General features: G+C 38.7%; 1 protein-coding gene across 2 annotated transcripts in view; it reads left to right on the top strand.

The window, feature by feature from the left end:
- The window catches only part of scrn1.L (secernin 1 L homeolog), a 31,072-nt gene that overhangs the window by 6,562 nt on the left and 4,726 nt on the right, over positions 1 to 19,784 (top strand). The window contains 7 exon segments of one of the 2 annotated variants that reach the window (NM_001092834.1): positions 1,381 to 1,451; positions 8,859 to 9,018; positions 11,121 to 11,302; positions 12,961 to 13,163; positions 15,731 to 15,922; positions 17,061 to 17,226; positions 19,276 to 19,438. In NM_001092834.1, coding sequence (NP_001086303.1) covers positions 8,860 to 9,018; positions 11,121 to 11,302; positions 12,961 to 13,163; positions 15,731 to 15,922; positions 17,061 to 17,226; positions 19,276 to 19,438 — 1,065 coding nt within the window. In that variant the 5' untranslated portion in view covers positions 1,381 to 1,451; position 8,859. 2 annotated transcript variants of the gene reach the window in all.

The raw sequence follows: 19,784 nt of genomic DNA, 5'->3' as shown, positions 1-19,784 counted from the left end.
TTTGCAATTGGTTTTCTTTTTTATCATTTGTGGTTTTTGAGATTTTTATTCAGCAGCTCTCCAGTTTGCAATTTAACAGTCCGGTTGCTAAGGCCCAAATTACCCTAGCAACCATGCATTAGTTTGAATAAGAGAAAGGAATATGAATAGGAGAGGTCAGAAAGGCTAGTAATAAAAAGTTCCGATAAATGTGTAGCCTTACAGAACATTCGTTTTTCAGATGAGGTCAGTGACCCCCCCCCCCCTTTGAAAACTGGAAAGAATAAAAAAAAAGGCAAATAATTCAAAAACTGTGAAAAATGAATAATGAAAGTGTGGATAATAATTGAATAATTGAAAAGTTGCTTAGAAATGGCCATTCTATAACACACTAAAAGTTCACTTAAAGGCGAACCACCCCTTAAACTTCAAATTAAGGTTTAGGAAAAAACAGTAAAAAAAAAGAAAAAGAAAGATGAAAAGCAATTGAAAAAAAATATACTTCTTGTGAGCAATCTGAAAACAAGTGAACTAAAATAAATGTTTGACAGGTGAACAGCCCTTTTAAAGGAGAAGGAAAGTCATCCTGCACTTGGGGTGCCAAATGTTAGGCACCCCCAAGTGATTGTATTGACTTACCTGAAACCCTTGTCCGGTGCTCCTATCGGCAGAAAACTGCACCGGCCCGGGGTTATATCAGTGAGCACCACAGCTCGTTCCTCTTCCGTTGTCTTCTTTCTTCAAATTTCCCGGGGCAAAAGCATGCACAGTTGGACGAAATAGCCCACTTTTAGTTAAAGTTCAGCTTTTTGTTCTACTGTGCATGAGCAGCCGCGCAAAGGAAAGAAGAAAACGGAAGAGAAGCGCTCCGTGGTGCTCACTGGTATAACCCAGGGCTGGTGCAGTTTTCCGCTGATAGGAGGTAAATCATTACAATCACTTGGGGGTGTCTAACATTTGGCACCCCCAAGTGCAGGATGACTTTCCTTCTCCTTTAAAGATTTTCACCATCCGATAAGGCTTATGCTGTTCTGACGCGCACAATATATCTTTTTGTGTTTGTCCAGAACAGGGAAACAAGATAGGAGTCACAGACACAAAACTGTGTTTAAAATTGTGCTTTACCCATTTATTAGTACAGAGTGTGAAAAAAAGAAAAACAATGTTCCTGATGGACATGTCTCTCTTAATCAGGATCAGTTCTGTGAAGGGAGCCTTATATACTGTATAGGTGCCTAGTTTGCCTAGTGCATAATTCAGTCCTAAGAGCAGCAGCATTGCATGACTGCACAGTAGAATATTGCTTGCAGGCTTCTGTGCTGCAGCAGACAGGCTGCTCTAACTGTCTGTGGCAGACAGAGGGTTAGGGGGCGGTGCTAGGCCAGGCAGGCAGAGTGATGCAGGAGGCAGCCCAGCTCTGTCCTGTCCGTGTGTGATACCGACTGGGGTTCCAAGCCCAGGGCCTGCAGCAGGTGAGTGAGTGACCAGAATGGGTGGTATTTCTTATCATCTTACTGTTAATTGCACATAATATGTCTCTGTGCAGCAGATACTGAGGCAGAGGGCAGATATGAAGGTGTGATGGGGCTGCCATTAGTGTGAACACTGGGTGTTGGTTTCTCGCTAGGATTAGTGTCTGTGTTGCGTTGCATTTGTCTAACAGCTGCTGTTGGGATGGATGAAAAATCTTATTGTGTTTGCAGCCCATGCACAGCACAGGGACTAGCAGGGAGACAGTAATAATTGCTGGGGAGAGGAGATCATTGTGATAGATAGTATGGGAGAGTGAGACTGCTGCCCTAGATGTGTCCTCTAGCCTGAAGTATGGTGCTGCTCTCTCTCTCTCCAAAGGCCATTCATACATTCATAGGTACAGTATAATATTGTTTTTTCTGTTGCCGTCAGGGCCAGATAATACACTAGGCAAACTAGCCTCATCCATCCCAGAGTGCTAGGAAACCAATTCTACAATCCAACATCTGAAACGATCTCCTACACAAACCTTAGCACTATCTGTTTATAGCATTGTCTAGTTGGCCCTCTAATCCCAGGCACCTGCCGTTGGGGTGCAGTCTGACCCAATATAGATTGGTGGTTCTCTAAACCCATGTACCACAGGTATCTGATCTCTTGCTCCAGCCTTATTGACCATTAGAACTCATTTAGATCACCACCCACAAGGCTGAGAGGCACTGGGGGTATGCTGGGCCACCATGAAACCTCCACGAGGGGGTTCACAAAAGTGGAGTAAACTGAAATTGAGTGGAGTTTTAAAAAAGTCAGGTTCATCAAAGCCTTACTCAGTTTATCCTTTCAGAACCCTACTATCATGTGCAGCACAGAGGCTCAGTTGATAGGACTTCTGCCTTGTAGTGCTGGGGTCATAACTTCAGTCTGAGCCAGGGCACTATCTGCAATGAGTTTGTATTTTGTCTGCGTTGGTTTCCCCCCACATTCCAAAAACATACAGTCAGGTTAATTAGATCCTGATAAAATTGTCCCTAGTGTGAATGTGATAGGGACCCTAGACTGTAAGCTCCACTGGGGCAGGGACTGATATGAATGATGTAAACTGAAAACGTTGGACACTGATACAATCGTAATAAAAAGATGCCAGTTGGAAGATATTTTATATATATAAAACCAGTATACACACCAGGAAAAAATAAAAAATCTCTATACAAATGTAGAAATACAATTTACCCCCAAAGTTTTTTAAAGATACTACAGGAACAGTATCCTTTATCAGAAAGCTCAGAATTAAGTAATGGTCATCTCCCATTGACTCCAATTTATCCAAATAATCATTTTTTTAAAAATGATATCCCCTTTCTCTGTAATAATAAAGCAGCAACTTGTACTTGATCCCAACTAAGATGTAATTTATCCTTATTGGTAGCAAAACCAGCCTAAAACATCTATAAATATAAACTGCAGTTATTTGTTAAACATAATACTTTCTAGAAAAATCATTTTCTAAAGCAAAGGTTATTTGCACATATACTGCGGTTTTGATCTATAGAGTTTCTGAATCAGCTGACTCCTGATTCCAATGGATGTCATACGGATTCTATATGCAATGGTTATCACATAGAATCTTTTAGAACCTGATCCATGCAGGAGAACAGAACTGCTGCTTATAATGGGATCTGTGCCCACTGTGACAGAATGCTTGGTACCGTTGGTCAGTTTGTTAAAATGTTAAATCTTCAATAAAATCAAAGTTTTTACCATTGATCTGAAGACGAAGCGATTCCTTGGGTGACCCGAAGAGTGCGTTGCCTAGAACTCTTGTGTGTGTACCGTTGGTGAGCAGCAATATTGTCCTGCTGTACCTGAGCAACATCTTGAACATTGAGCAGGTTGGCTTTGCCTCTCGTTATTTATTATTATTTATACTAGTCTATCTACACAGCATTGTCCAGAAAAATTGTTGTTTAGCATAAGATAATTAATTTTAAAAAATGGTCTTGCAAAATATTTGCACTGCTGAGAACATTTATAATGCTATGGAATGGCACCAAAGCAGTGGTTGGATATATAGGGGAGCCGGGTCTCACATCTGGAAAATTGATCAGGTTTGCATTCTCATAACCAAGTTCAGCACCCTTGAAAACCCTTAAATATAGGCAGGGTCAGACTGGGCCAGCAGGACACTGAGGAAAAACTTGTTGGGCCTTTCCAACATGGTCCTGATCCCTACCTGAAGGTACATTGCTCCCCCGCTGCCTCCCCTCCCCCGATCATGGGGAAGTCTCGGTGCACGCGTGCGTAAGGGGTTGGTGTGGGGGACTGAGTAAGTGGGTAGTGGAGGCCACTGAGTAGCTGTGGGGCCCCTGGAGCAGCAGACTTTAGACACCTAGTCTGACACTGAATATAGGGGGTTCTCCTTACCACAATGTCATGATGAATAAATTGTTCTCTGATGGAATGGATTAATCTCATTGTTCGGATGGATGTGTGATTTTGGGGTAAATGGATGGCAGACTGAAGCTCAGCGCCTTAAAATACCCCTAAGTACATTTGTTGTCCTTTTTGTCACAATGCGCTTCTGAGTAGTTCTCCAAAGCCATTGAGTGGCATGGTCTGATTGGACAAATAATAGACACATGATTTGGGGCTAGTGGGGGCTCTGTGTTAAAAAAAAAGTCTTGTGGGGTAGGATTTTTTTTATTTTTCGTTTAGCTGGAACTATACAGAGGCAGCAAAATCAGTTTGAACTTTGTATTCATGTATACATTGCTACCTATTTTCAAGCCTTGGGGGTCTCAGACCTCAGGGTGGTGGAGACTGAAAGATGGCATAATATGCTGCTAGAGGCATCAAAAATATAGTTAATATAGAGGCAATTTTATAAGTTACAAGCTGAAGGGAAAGTTTCACATCAGGAGTCTTTCCACTAACAAAAGGAAATATCTATCCTGGAAAAAAACGCATATCCTGGTGCTTTATTTTGCTTGCTCCTGTTTGCAGAAAACTGCGGGTGGAGTAAGAGCCAGAGCGTTTTAAAGGTGTTATTGGATTATTCAAGGCATTGGGTTAAGATAAACCCACTAAACCCATTTTGATCAGTAGTGCAGGACATGGTACCTTTATAGTATTTATCTGGCTGGAGGTTTTAACAACCACATCATTATGAGACAATGGATCATGCTCAAACAATTTCAGTCTTCAATTTTTTTTTTTGCAATTGGATCCTGCTATATTAGAATAACGGGAAGAAACAGAACTGTACTGTAGATTCAAGTTATGATTTACAGTAAAAATAGGTTTAAAGCAACTGGATTTTCTGAGTTTTCTTGAAAATGTTTTACTAGTCATCCAAGTGGCTTATTCAGTTTAATATAATGGAGGCAATATATTACAAAATGATTCCAGGTGGTTAGGCACTGCTAGGATTGGGTATTTTATCAGAGCCATACCTTGCTTACCTTTATCTACAAAGTACTTTATTTGTAGAAGGTGCAATACAAACCTTTCATACTTTCTATGGTTTTAATCTCTTACGAAAAAGGACTAGAATTAGTTCCTATGGCAGCCCTAGGAGATGTGCTGGCACTGAATGTAATACAACTGCACCACTGCAAAAGGATTACAATATTAAAGCTTTTTGGTTGAGGCTGATGTCTGAGATAATTATTGTTTCATGATAGCATAAAGAAATATACAGTGTTTCAAATGAAGTTCCATGTTCATGCTGATTTGTCATATCATGTTCCATCTTGATGGATGCATGAAGACGTAGGAAAATGCAGCAGATAAATTAGTTCATTTGTCTGTGTGTTTGGATTTATACAATGTATAAGTTAATGCAGCAGCAGGGGATCATCCCTTATGCAATGTGCATGTATTTAGAGTGGGTTATGTGGGAGTTAGCTGGTGGGGGTTGATTAATTCATTATTTCGACTAGGTGCCCTAAATGTACTGAATGCTAAGAAATATGCCATGATCTTTCAACTTCATATGTCACAGTACAAAGACTTTGTGTTATTTATTATTATGCCTGGGCCAGTCGTTTGAATATTTTGTTGGTCCAGAGGAGAGGCAGTTGCATCGTTTCAACTTGACCATATTTGACAAACCTATGGATGTCATCAGTCAGTCTGTTTTTATGTTATGACTGATCAAAGACGGATGTAATAAAAATAAAAAATTCATATGCCGATATTGACAAGGGTATGGGATCCTTATCTGGAAACCCGAAAGTTTTGAATTATGAGGAAACCATCTTCCATAGAGTATAAAATAATTCTAATGTTCAAAAATGATTTCCTTTTTCTCTGTAATAATAAAACAGTACCTTGTACCTAATCCAAACTAAGATATCATTAATCCTTATCAGAGGCAAAACAATCCTATTGGGTTTATTTCATGTTTACATTTATTTTAATTAGAATGAATGTATGGAGATTCAAATTATGGAAAGACCCCTTATCCAGAAAACCCCATATCCCAAACATTCTGGATACCAGGTGCCATACCTGTACTAGAAATAAGTCAAGCTGAAGTGTGTGCCCTTCAAAGGATGTTAACTTCTGTTAACTTAGATAAACAGCAAATCAGTATGGTTACATATTTGTGTGTGCATGCTTGGATGCATTATACATACAGTATGCGTGTGGGGGAACACATGTATTTGCATTTCTGCAGATAGCAGGGAGCCATATAACTGGCAGGCATACTGTACTGTTTATCCATTTGCTCTTCCCTGTGAATTAATAGAAATCCTTTGTTTACGCTGAGACTTTGTTTTAGTGCTGCATTATTAAAAGTAAAATTGTTTCAGCGACACCGACAGGTAACTGCTAACTAATATATTTCAGGGAAAATATCTTTAGTTCATTTATCAAATGTTTCTTTGGTTATAGTCTTCATTTCAAATGCTGAAACATCATCTTTCAGTTTCATTGCATGCCCTGCTATGTTCTGCTCAACACAATACATTGGTTTTTCAGCCGGGCACACTAGCCTATTGTTGTTCATACAGATCTTTCTCTGTGTGCTCCATGCAGTGTGCATTGTGAACTTAAAAATAGCAAAAATACAGTTAAATGTTAGGAACCTGTTTACAAAAGTTTGGTAAAAAGTACTCATGAAGCTAGAAGTGCATGGGGACATTCTTAAAGGAGAAGGAAAGACATCCTGCACTTGTTAGGCACCCCAAGTGATTGTATTGACTTACCTGAAACCCCGGGCCGGTGCTCCTATCAGCAGAAAACTGCACCAGTGAGCACCACGGAGCGATCCTCTTCCGGCTTTTTCTTGCTTCAAATTTCCCAGGCAGTTAAAGTACAGCTTTGTGTGCTACTGCGCATGAGGCCTGGGGTTTCAGGCAAGTTAATACAACACTTGGGGGTGACTAATATTGGCCACCCCAAGTGCAGGATGCCTTTTCTTCTCCTTTAAAAACATATTACAGGGTTGTTACCCAGATCCAGACTGGGACTGGCATTACAAGTACACAGAGGCCCAATAAATATTGACTGTCTATGGCATTTTACAACAGGCCTCTGACATTTGCCAGAATCTACAGATTACCAGTGCGGGCCTGTTGCCACCTTTTGTTAATTCCCAAACTGTTCAGATGGGCAGTACCCCTAGTGCATGACACTAAATATTTTGGGCTTTGATTAAAGCACCCTGACGTTGGCTTTTAAAACAGATGCAAATAAATCAATTGAGTGTTCATGAAACGGACATAAAAAGTTTTACTGTTTCACTTTTTTTTAAGTTTTTCATTAATGCTTTAACTGTTACATCAAAAAAAGTTAGGTGAGAAGGAAGAGAAGAATAGAACAGAGGGAAAGTAAAGCTAAATAGGCTTTTGCGAGTCATATCTATTTATACAGACTGAGCATTCAGCCAGTTTGCAAATTGCATGGAACTTAGCTGGGCATTCTCTTGACAAGTAGACCAGTTTTTGTTTGGGTAACAAATCATTAATTAGTTTTTTTCCAGAGGGTGAATGCTGGAGCAGATGTGGATTTCCATGTCAACAGTGTGGCTTTCTTTACATAGAATAATAGTTGGAGATAACATAACCGCTGCTATGACGAGAGACCCAAGTCTTCAAGAACATTGAGTAGACATACTCTGTTGTTAAGTTTTGTGAATAACACCCCAGCCCACTCATGGCAGAAGTGCAAGAGACTGTCCCAGCTCTAATATCTCCTGCCACCTGTAATGCTACCTTCCTATTTTTCCATTTAATATCTTTACAACTTTGCCCTATGTATTTTTTTATTGATGCTGATTTATCAAGTATGGAACTTGGGAATCCAATCCATTTGGAAAGATTATATTGAATTGACGCATTTATCAGTTCATTAGAATGTGTTTGACTGTTTTGAGCAATTGTACATGATGAACAGAGTGGTTGTGCAAGTAAAGTTTACTATCATTATTGATTGTCAAAATTTATTGTATAATAATTAATTAACCCCATTGTCGCCACTTAAGTATGGGGCCTGTTATCAAGAAACCCGTTATCCAGAAAGACTATCTCCCATAAACTCTGTATTATCAAATTTCCTTTTTCTCTGTAATAATAAAACAGCACCTTGTACTTGATCCAAATTAAGATATAATTAATCCTTATTGGAAGCAAAACCAGCCTATTGGGTTTATTTAATGTTTACATGATTTCCTTGTAAACTAAAGGTATGAAGATCCAAATTACAGAAAAATTCATTATCCAGAAAACCCCAGGTCCCAAGCATTCTGGATAACTGGTCCCATACTGGTGCCTAATATTGCCAACATGATTTGGTAAAATAATGGCAACACTGAGGTTACCAATGAGAATATTGCAATTTTTCAGATATTTTTTTACCTGGGACAAAAAATTCTTCAGGAATAGAACAAATGTGGGTTAATAAATAGACGATATTAGGATTATAATGCGACTGATGAGTCAGAATTTGCTGCCTGTTATGTTAATGGTACAAGCACTATTGGAACAAAGGAAGAAGATAAAGATCCCTTTGGGACTATCTTCTTCTGCCACAAGCATCCGCTACATAAGTATGAAGAGCTCAGGTTCCGACTGTGTGATGATTCAGTTGGTTATATTATTGGATTGCTGTTCAGACATTATTTCATTTATACAGCCTATTTAATAGATTTTTGTGTCTGCTTTTGCAGCTTTTTAACTTCAGTATCATCAAGGAGAATGTCATTGCAAATGTTCATAATTAGTTTGCTCTTTGTTTGTTTTAGTATTCTTCATTCACTCATATGTAGGGACTCATGATTTCAGTATAATCTCTGTGCCTTATTTTCATTCTTTGTCTATTTATTGCCTTTTCCACTGGGGCTTTGACATTTACTATGTTTATTTCCATTAGTTGTTCTAATTGAAATTGTATTTATATTATAGGATGGCTGGTGCTCCGCCAAGTTTTTGCTTTGTCGCTTTTCCACCACTTACTGAAAATGACCAGATCTTATTTGCGAAAAATTCTGCCCGACCCAGAGATGAAGTCCAAGAGGTGCTGTACATACCCGCTAGCAATCATGACCCAGGGAGCAAAGTCAAGGTGAGAATCTAAACTCATATTGAAAGAAAAATTAAAGTTGCTGTGATATTTTTGCACCTATGTCACCCCATTATCTTCTGGGCACTGAAAAAGAAAACTCAACATGGAACACAGCACAGGGGGATCGGTCGCTTCTTTTCTCATGCACCGGCACTACATTATGGATATCAGGAAACCCTGCACTGTGGTGATCCTAGGGACATGTTTTAGTGCCAGTGTTCTCAAGTTTTGGCTGAAGCTCAGTGTCGTCTTCAGCTGTGCCACACACGGATATGTGCAGATGGTGTACAGAAGGCATACTCATATGTGTCCTGCGGGTGTATGACAGGAGGCCCTGAAAAAGAATTCCTTTAGCCAGAAGGAAGAATAAGATTGCTTGCCACGTATAAAATCAATTTGTATTTCATACTGTAATTCAATCTGAGTTATACAGCAATTTTGTAAAGCCTGATACAAAGTGATTGCATTATTAGGTAACCAGCTAATAAAAGTGTAATTCATGTTTTCAGATCAAGCAGACCTCTCAACTGAGATTATAGGTGTCATTAACGGGCTGCAAGGACAGTTGCAGTCACGCAAAATGGATGCAGTCATAATACCCCTGAACAATGTAGGTCTCTATAAAAAGATATTGCATAAAACAGCTCATATGTAAATCCCTGCTTCATGTAAATAAACCATTATTATATAATATATACTATTATATACTATTTTAGTAGTAGGTGCCATTGGGTAATCATAAATAGAAAATTGCCATTTTAAAAAATAAGGGCCGCCCCCTGGGATCGTAGGATTCACTGTGCACACAAACAAACCAACAAACTATACATGTTAGGTCACATGAGCCAATTAACAGACAGAGTTGTGTCTTTTGCTTCCACACTTCTTCCTGTTACAGTTAGAGCTGCAGTATTTCTGGTCAGGTGATCTCTGAGGCAGCACACAGACCATCGCGAAATGGTGGTTCAAGGCAAGAGATGTAAAAGGACAACATTTACTTAAATATATATTGCAGTTTGATAAGATTCTTTAATATGCCACTTAATGATCTGTTGCTTAAATATTCATTTTGGGGTACAGTTTTCCTTTAAGTGCTGTAGCAAATTACCACCTAAACAATCAGGTGCGGGTGGCATTTTGACCCAAATTCTGACACCAACCTAACTTTTCCAGACCAACATTTTCAGTGCAATTGTGTTCCATTTTGGTTGACTTGCAACTTGTTTTAATGCATTGACTGCAATCGTCGGATGCATTGTTCCCTTGAGGCCGCACCAACCCTGGAAGTATGTTGTATTATGGGTAACCAAACATGGCAATTGTGTCCAAATGACAAATTGCACACTGCATTTGTGGTCAGTGAATGACCCCTTATATGTGAAAGTAACAGACTTATACAGGAGGTTCTATTTTCTTTTCTTTTAAACTAATAGAACACCTACAGTGTAGAAACTGAGCATTAATACTGCTGCTTACTAAAGTAATCAAACCAGGTTTAGTTGATTTTATCAGTAAATCTAGCTATCTAAGTAGAAAGGGGCTTATTTACCTAAAGGTGCCAAATTGAGTGGAAACAGCTGCGCCTGTTTGTAAATGCATAATACTGTATAAAATGAGTGTTCAGTCCAGGGCATACCTTTATTTATGCAATCCGCTCTATGCACCTTGTACAAATGGAATAGGTATTTCTATGTTTGGGTCATGTAAGAAGAGCGATGTTTTTAATTACCTTTTAAAAAAAAGTATGGGTCTTTTTGTTTTGTTTTGATTTGTTTTTGGTTATTTCATGGTTTAGATTACATGAAAACATTTCTTGAACTTTACTCATATGAATTATTCTTTTATTCCATAATATAATTGTTCATATATTTAATTCATTGTATTTTCATGAAAATTCAATAAAAAGAATTTTAAAAGAAAAGAAAGAAGAGCGATGTTGCCCATGAGCACTTGCACTTGTTTGTAAATAAGGGGTTCCTCATGTTTTGGCAATCCTTGTCTTTTAAGATCAGGTTGGATGCTGAAAAGTTTCAGCAAGCATGGGACTATAGCATGGACATACTACTAATACTGTTTTACAAATGGAATTATTTTTTTGGCAGTGCACATACCTTGAAATTGAGCAATCCCAGAAGACTCATGCCGTTATACTCAGTAAGCCAGCCTGGATGTGGGGAGCAGAGATGGGAGCCAATGAGCATGGAGTTTGCATAGGCAATGAGGCAGTTATCACAAGAGAAGCGGCTTCTGATACAAATTTATTACTAGGAATGGATCTTGTCAGGTAAGCTTTGGTTAGAAGTAAACTGGTAGTAATCCTGTGTGTGTGTGTGTGTGTGTGTGTGTGTGTGTGTGTGTGTATATATATATATATATATATATATATCTATATATATATATATCTATATATATATATATCTATATATATATCTATATATATATCTATATATCTATATATATCTATATCTATATCTATATCTATATATATATATATATATATATATATATATATTTATATATTTATATATATCAGGACAAATGGATCCGCACTCCAAGAGATTTTGTGAAAAATAGTGTTTTGTTTTTATTCACAGATGCATATCCGACGTTTCGGTCCCCATTGGGACCTTTTTCAAGGATAAATGGCATGTGTACAAACCAGTGCTTAAATACCTTTGTAAATTGGCGCCAAGTATGACGTCATAGCTAGAAAAAAACCCTCATAATTAGCAATCAAAGTATTTGCATGGAGAAAAAAGTAATACGTACAATTCACCACTAGGTGCCAGTAGTAGAAGTGCTCAAATGAAGGTGAAGTGGTGTCCATATAAAAGTATCCATTCAAGGGAAAAGTCCATTGAAAAAATCTGTTAGTTCATACAAATGTGTTACTTTGTTGCAGTATTGACAGATATGAAAAAATAGTTACACCACTTGCTTTCAATAGTATTGCATTGCAAGTCAATCTTAATGTTAAATGACATTAAATAATATTTCATTATAAATAAAATCTGGATATCATATCCAAGTCTTTGTGCTTTATTCCATATTTGTCATAGCATGATGTTAGCGGGAGAAATCTGCTTAGTTAAGAAAACAACTGAGGACTCCACAAATATGGAATAAAGCACAAAGACTTGGATATGATATCCAGATATATATATAATTTGTTCTCTGGTATAGGGATGATAAACCTTTAGAATATGGGTTACGGTTTTCACCACCTCCTCTCAGTAACTTATGGCAGTGAAGCTGGTTGGGGGATTGCTGGGAAATGTAGTTCTGTGACAGAGAAGTCCCCTGATGTAGCCAATACATTACACAATATTCCTGTTCGCCCACAAGCTGTCTCCATCTTTTGTTGTGTAACTATACATTACCCTACACTTTCCAGTTCATTCAAGCCCCTGATGACCTGCTCCCTGTCCCACAGATGTCCTACCTTCCTCGGGACCAAACACCTGGATATAACATAGTAATCTCAATTACCAATTCTTATGTCTTCATTGCACTTACCCATTTACAGACACCTCATGCAGACAATTACATATACTAAATGGTGCCTGACTTCAATTTAGGCTACAAAGAAGCATTTATTTTAGAAACCTTTACTGGAGCTCCTCATAGATCATGTGCTATTAGGATGCAGGTCCTACTAAGCAGATGGCTGCCAGCAAGGTTTGGGGGGATATTTTGCCCCTAGCTACCAGTAATTAGACTGACTGTGACTATAGATTCTATTTTTATTTCAGGCCCTCTCCTATTTACCTTCAGATCTGACATTCAGACTTTTGTCTGGTTACTAGAGCCAATGACCCTTGTTACCAGCTCACAGTTTAGAAAGCAAACTAGAGAAGCAAAATGAAGTTGTCTCTGAGGATGCAGTTATTTACAGTACCAACGTTAATTTAGTTTAAGGTTTCTATTTCCCTCTCATTGCAGGCTTGGTCTTGAACGTGGAGCAACAGCTAAAGAGGCTTTGGATATTATTGTGACTTTACTGGAGGAACATGGACAAGGTGGAAATTACTTTGAGCAGGAGTGTGCGGGTCAGGCCTTCCAGAGCTCCTTTCTTATAGTGGACAGAGTGGAAGCCTGGGTGTTGGAGACAGTGGGCAAATTCTGGGCAGCCCAGAAAATTACAGGTGTGTTTAATACAAGTATATTCGTGTATATATTCATTTATTTTTTATTGTTATAATGATGCTAATAGATTTTTTTTCAACCTTCATGAGAGTATAGGCTCATGGCATTTTCTTTACCTTTCAGGGTATGATATGTGTGATATGTTATTTTCAATATGGGTTAGTCAGTCTTATATCATACATACATGGTGAGTGTGAAAAGAATGCTAGAGGGTTGCCTTCTCCTACTAGACACTGAAAAAATCTAATTTTGATATTCAGTGCTATGAAAAATATCACAAAGAATGAACTTTCACTGTGATTAAAGGGACACTGTCATGGGAAGTCACATGACCAGGGGCAGCTGGGAAATTGACAAAATGTCTAGCCCCATGTCAGATTTCAAAATTGAATATAAAAAAATCTGTTTGCTCTTTCGAGAAATGAATTTCAGTGCAGAATTCTGCTGGAGTAGCACTATTAACTGATGCGTTTTGAAAAAAACATGTTTTTCGATGATAGGATCCCTTTAAGCATGTGACTGCATGGGACATGGCATTGCCATATTCTGAAACTTCCATCAGAAGATATCCCAAAGCAGATATTATATTGTGTATAATTGAAAGATGCTTTCGTTATATACACCAGAGACATCTAATCTGCATCTTTCCAGCTGTTTTTTTTTTTAAATGTTGTAGTTCAGCAACAGCTTGAGTGGCTGGATAGTCATGACTGGAAAGTTGTTGGTTCTAATGCCTTGGTTATCAAAATATAAAATGATATAACTGCATTTTCAACGACAATCTACACTCTTGAATTGGTTGGACAGCTCCCCTAGACAACAGGTACACGTCATAAACAACAACAAAAAGTCTTGAAGGAGAAACACACAATATATATTTATTGTGAACACCTTCGCATTAAAAGGTGGTTCCCCTTTACATTCAATTGGCCTTCATTTTTTTCTTTTTTTCATAGTTTTTGAATTATTTGCCTTCTTCTTCTGACTCCAGCTTTTAAATGGGGATCACTGACCCATCTAGAAAACAAATGTTTTGTAAGGCTGCACATTTATGGTTACTGCTACTTTTTATTACTTATCTCTCTATTTAAGCCCTCCCCTATTCAAATGATCCTACCAATCAATGGCTAGGATAATTTGGACCCTAGAAACCAGATTGCTGAAATTGCGTTGACATTGTGTTGAATAAAAAGCTAAATAACTTAAAAACCACAAATAATAAAAAATTAAGACCAATAGCAAATTGTCTCAGAATAGCACTCTTTACATCATACTGAAAATTATTTTAAAGGTATACAACACGTTTAAAGTTTTAGGAGAGCTAATGACCCTACATCAGAAATAGCGATAACGCTTTTATCCTAGTCACTATAGGAGTCCAGGCATTCATGTTATTAATGAACAAGAGACATTTCAGAAAGGCTACCCGATTCATTTACCTAGAGCTGACCACACATGCACAAATACTTTTCTATAACTTATTCAGAAGAACTGCCCAGTCCGATTACTCAGTATAAGTGCTGACCAGTCTATGTGGCACCAGTTTTCCAATTTGGTTAATCAATTGGAAACCGGAAACTCTTGAATGTACAATTGCCTGTGGGTTTGGAAACCAAAAATGATGACCAAAGGTTATCACTGGCCACCTGAAGTTATCTGACTAACTGGCAATTTATTCTATGGGATGTTTGGTCAGATATTGTTATAACTGGTCCCGCCAAATGATTGGTGGTAATGTGGATTTTTTTTTCAAAAACTGAAATGTTTTATTTAGTTTTTTTTTTACGTGAAAAAGGTACATAAGTATGACACCACTGATCTTCTTAGCAGTGAAGTACTGAGCGGCATAAAAAAAGAAGATAAAAGGGCAGAGAACGTAAAGGAACAGTAGAGGAGAACGTAATGTGTATATTTATGTATGTCTGTTTACCATTATTAAAGGGGAACTTCGGCTTCCAACCAAAATCTGATAAAGATTCCCACCTAACAAAGATATATACCCATCACCGTTATCGGTTTCTTCCAAAAGTATGAATAAATGCCATTTTCTATGCTGAAATCCAGTTTTTCTCTTTCTGCATCATTTGAAATCCTGGCAGGGAAGGAGAGACTAAACACTGATGTTACAAATTGTAATAACTACTCCTCAGCTTACAGACAGCATGCAGGAACTACATAACCCACAATGCATTGCACTATGATGTTCCGTTCCTTATTGAAATCATGTGTGCAGGGAATTGTGGGATTTGGAGGATGCAGTCTAAGGACAGATGGCTGTTGATACAAAGTAACAGTAGTCAGTCAGCTCAACAAAGTAGTCAGAAAGATCAGCAGGACAGCAGGGGGCTAGGCTTAGGGAACTGTTTCAAAACATTACAAATCATCAAGTCTGCATATTTTTATTTGATATATATTGCAAAGTTGCTTGAAATTGTGTTTACTTTTCAAAAAGCTTAAGTTATGTTTTTTGGGGTACCCTTTAACATTACGAAACCCCCAGTAGAGAGAAGTGGGATAGGCTACCATTAGTTCTTTAGAAGTAACCTTTTTCTGGATTGTGCCACAGGTGGAGTTAGATGCATCTGCAATCACCTCTCTCTGAAGACACAAATTGATCTGGAGCACCCCGGCCTTAAGAGTTACGCCAAAAGTCAGGGCTGGTGGAGCGAAGATAAAGAATTTAATTACTCTGAGATTTTTTCAGAAGATGAGAAAGAAGAGGATTGTACAGGGAAGGAAACTGTTGAGCACCAAGAAGGTACAGTTTTGTAAGCAAAGTTCGATAATTCTGAACGCACAGGCATATGTAAAAATGCAAGTACAATGAAGAAAGCTCTAAAACTGACTCAAAATGCTGGAGCCTAAATCCTATATTTGCTTATATGCATGCTTCTTACAAGTTGAATTGCATGCAGCCCAACATACAGGTAACAGGGCATAGTAGGTCACAGGATGTAGTGTCAGTAATTAACATTGCTCATTACAACTGCATTGGGAAATGAACCTTTAAATTAATGTTAATTCCATAACATGGGCTTGAAAAATCAACTCATATTGTACAGTTTACTGTAGAAAAATCTTGTCTTTTTTATCTGGTGTTACTTAATGATGGAAAATATCAGACTGCCTGTGTCTCATAGAGCTGGTCTCTGCTTTAGTAAAAAGAAAACCATGCTTTATTTAGATGTGTGTGATAGCTTAGATATGCAGGAGGAAATTTAGTAAATGGCTCATGTTGTGAATATTGATGTATCCAGAAAACTAAATTAGTGTATTGTAAGTTTCCAATTGCATTATGGAACTAGGTGTCTTTACACATTGGGCACTGGCCTTGGGTTTTGACTCTGTAACATACAGAAAAGTCATTGGTAAGAAAGTATGAAGATTATTTTAATATGGTGCAGCTGTGTAACTAGAAGGTACTGGGCCCCAAAGCAAAATCATTGTAATCCCCCTCCCCAAAGATATTTTTATAAGTGATAAAATTGCTAATTACCCAGTGCCCTTCTGGGCCCCCCTATATCTCCCGATTCCTTCAGCAGTTCCAGCGCTGCTTCCTCCAGATCCCTGCCAAGTACTATTTGCTTCGAAGGCCCTTTCCCCCGCTCAAACTCTCCCCCACCAGTTGCTGACAGGCAGTGTAGTTATACCTTTATCATTCTTTGTACTGACTGCCAGTTAAAGAGAGTGCGAGTGCAAGAGAGTGCGAGTGCAAGAGGGTGCCAGTGCAAGAGAGCGGTAGATGAAAGAGTGCAGACGGTTGGGTGTCAGAAATTGAATTTTAACCCGATCTCTTGCTCACACAATTAGACTGGAAATACATTTCCATTTACACCAACAGAAAGTAACTACAGAGAGTTTGTACAGTGGTGTCTTATTATTTTTTGTTCTCCTAGATAACCTGAGTGTGCAGACAATGCTAAGCATTCTCCGGGACAAAAGCCGAGGTATCTGCGTGGACTCTGAGACTTTCCTCACTACAGCAAGTGCCGTGTCAGTGTTACCTCAGGATGAGGGTCGTCCCTGCATTCACTTTCTGACTGGCACCCCTGATCCCTCCAGGTCAGACATTCTCATTGCACTTTTTTCAGCATAGTACAGTATACTAACTGCACTTTACAATGCACATGGGAAAGATCTAATAACCAGCAATGCTTTTCAAATATTGTTTTACTATGATGGCTATGCCAAAGGAAATGGACGGCACTCCACTTGAAGAGGAAAAGGTACTTTATTACAAGTTAAAAATAGGGATCAAAGGCCCTACGCGTTTCGGGATACAATCCCTTAATCATAGGCATAGGCAATGCCTATGATTAAGGGATTGTATCCCGAAACACGTAGGGCCTTTGATCCCTATTTTTAGCTTGTAATAAAGTACCTTTTCCTCTTCAAGTGGAGTGCCGTCCATTTCCTTTGGCATAGTTTGTATCAAGCGGTGGGGACGCTGCGGACCGAGCACCCCTGAAGATGGACAGGAGCTGTTACAGGAGGGGAGGCTGAGCAGTCTCCTAGGAGCGGCAGAGGGGTTTACTATGATGGCTGGCCCAAACGTATCCCTTCAGGGGCCCGGCATGGTGGACTATGGGTAGTCTGAGGCACCCATCATTGCTACTACTATTGCTTATCATTTCCACCCTCACAAAGCTTATTTATGTATTTATTATTTATGTGTGTTACTCACCTTGTGCCATAATGAGCCTTTTTGGGAAGAACAGAGGTGTTTATTAAGTGCACTGTTTATAAAAAAAAAGAATTGTGTCAATGCTGAGCAACAATGAGATTATTTATTTTTTTATGCTTTAATAGTACATAATACAGGTAGTTGCCTGTCAGTGCTGCTATCAGCCATAACATCCGACCAGCAATAATGGCCACACTGACAGGGAACAACATTAAAAGGAGCTTTGTGTTAGTATTCCTATTTGCACTCAGTGCCAGGCCAGGTGCGTAATTGTGCATAACCACGCGCAACCGATGGCACGCGTGTGCAACGGCCTAGATTGCACTACTACTACTACTACTACTACTACTACTACTACTACTACTACTGCAATGCCTCCATGCTAGTGCCAATATCAGTACTGACCAGCATAGTAGTCTCTTTATTATTATTCCTTTTAGTGCCACTAAATTTGACAACAGTGCGTTGGTGTTATAAACAGCACTTTCTAAAATGCCTATTTCTCATGCTTTTATGTGGTTGTGACGTCTAGCCTTAACAGCCTATTACTGTAGGGGGTACAGTACCTTCTATATAAATACTCTGTTTGCATCAGTTGTTACATGGCTTATTAACACCTATAGTATGTATGTATGTATTATAAATAATTTGTGCCTACTTTAAATTATAAGGATATTAGAAGTCTATTCCAGGGCCTTGTTCAGTATATGGTCATGGCAACCTGTAATAACTGTAATTTAACAGATAATGTCCCCTATAAATACAAGGCAAAACAAGGATAATTTGTTATCGGTAGTTCTGGCTTGAGGATTCTTATGAAAGTTTGGTTGAACTTGATGGTAACAATAGTCAAAGTCAAAGGCCCATAGGCAAGATGTGTCCCTACCAACAACATTATTTTATTAAAGTTTGGTTCCGAGTTGAAGTACCTTGACTAATCTACCAGCTACCTGCTTATCTGTGGCAATACATTTGGCCTCAGTCATTTCCCTGACCCCATCACACACAGCAGTAACTATTTCTTATCTTTCTCACTGCTGGAAATAAATGAAACTCAAGAAGAACCTGGAAAAGATGTACATTTAGATATGTTTATTGGGGATGCACCGAATCAACAATTCGGTTCAGGATTCAGCCAAAACTCAGCCTTTTTCAGCAGGATTCCGCCGAATCCAAGTGCCTGGCCAAAGCAAATCCGAAAAAAATCACGTGACTTTTCGTCACACAAACTGGGATTCAAAATTTCTTAATGGGTTTCTTGATCATGGATCATATACCTGTATTACTTCTCAGCTAAGATCAGTTTGCAGTAACTAGAGAACAGAGGCATCTTGCACTAAAATTAATAATGTTTGAAAATAAGGCATACTAATATAGTGCTAAATTACTTTTTATATAACACTTGCAATATTCCAATTTACTTCCAGGTCTGTATTTAAACCTTTTATATTTGTGGAAGATGTGAAACTAGTCCCCAGTGCTCAGTCATCATGTTTGGGTGAGGAGCTATGTGCCCACGGGGATCATGAATGGAGGCATGAGCTGTATGAAGCCCACCAGTGTGCTCTGACTTTAATAGAGAAGGAGCAGGTAGGTTACTTACACTATAACTGTACTATGTGTTAATGTTATGGTAAGGAGCCCATACGATTTACATGAACAGTTTTTTGCCAGTATGTCCTCCCTTTAACCTTTCTCTGGCAAAGGCAAAGTAACCCTTACAAAATCATTAATGTCAGCCTAGAGGTGGAGGTAGAGGAGAAGCTAGAGCTGGTAGGTATTATGTAGGCGACTGTAGAGGACATTTGGAGAGAAAAGCTTGGGAAAGGGAAAGTGATAAGGAAGTCTGACATATGGGGGCAAATTCACTAACTGGCGAAAATTCGCCAGCGCTGGCTTTGCGCATATCGCAACACTTAGCCAGGCATAAATTCGC

Source organism: Xenopus laevis, chromosome 6L (genome assembly GCF_017654675.1).
Source record: "Xenopus laevis strain J_2021 chromosome 6L, Xenopus_laevis_v10.1, whole genome shotgun sequence".
Classification (NCBI taxonomy): Eukaryota; Metazoa; Chordata; class Amphibia; order Anura; family Pipidae; genus Xenopus; species Xenopus laevis.
The sequence above is the reverse complement of the archived record's forward strand: the minus strand, read 5'-3'. Positions and strand labels throughout refer to the sequence as shown.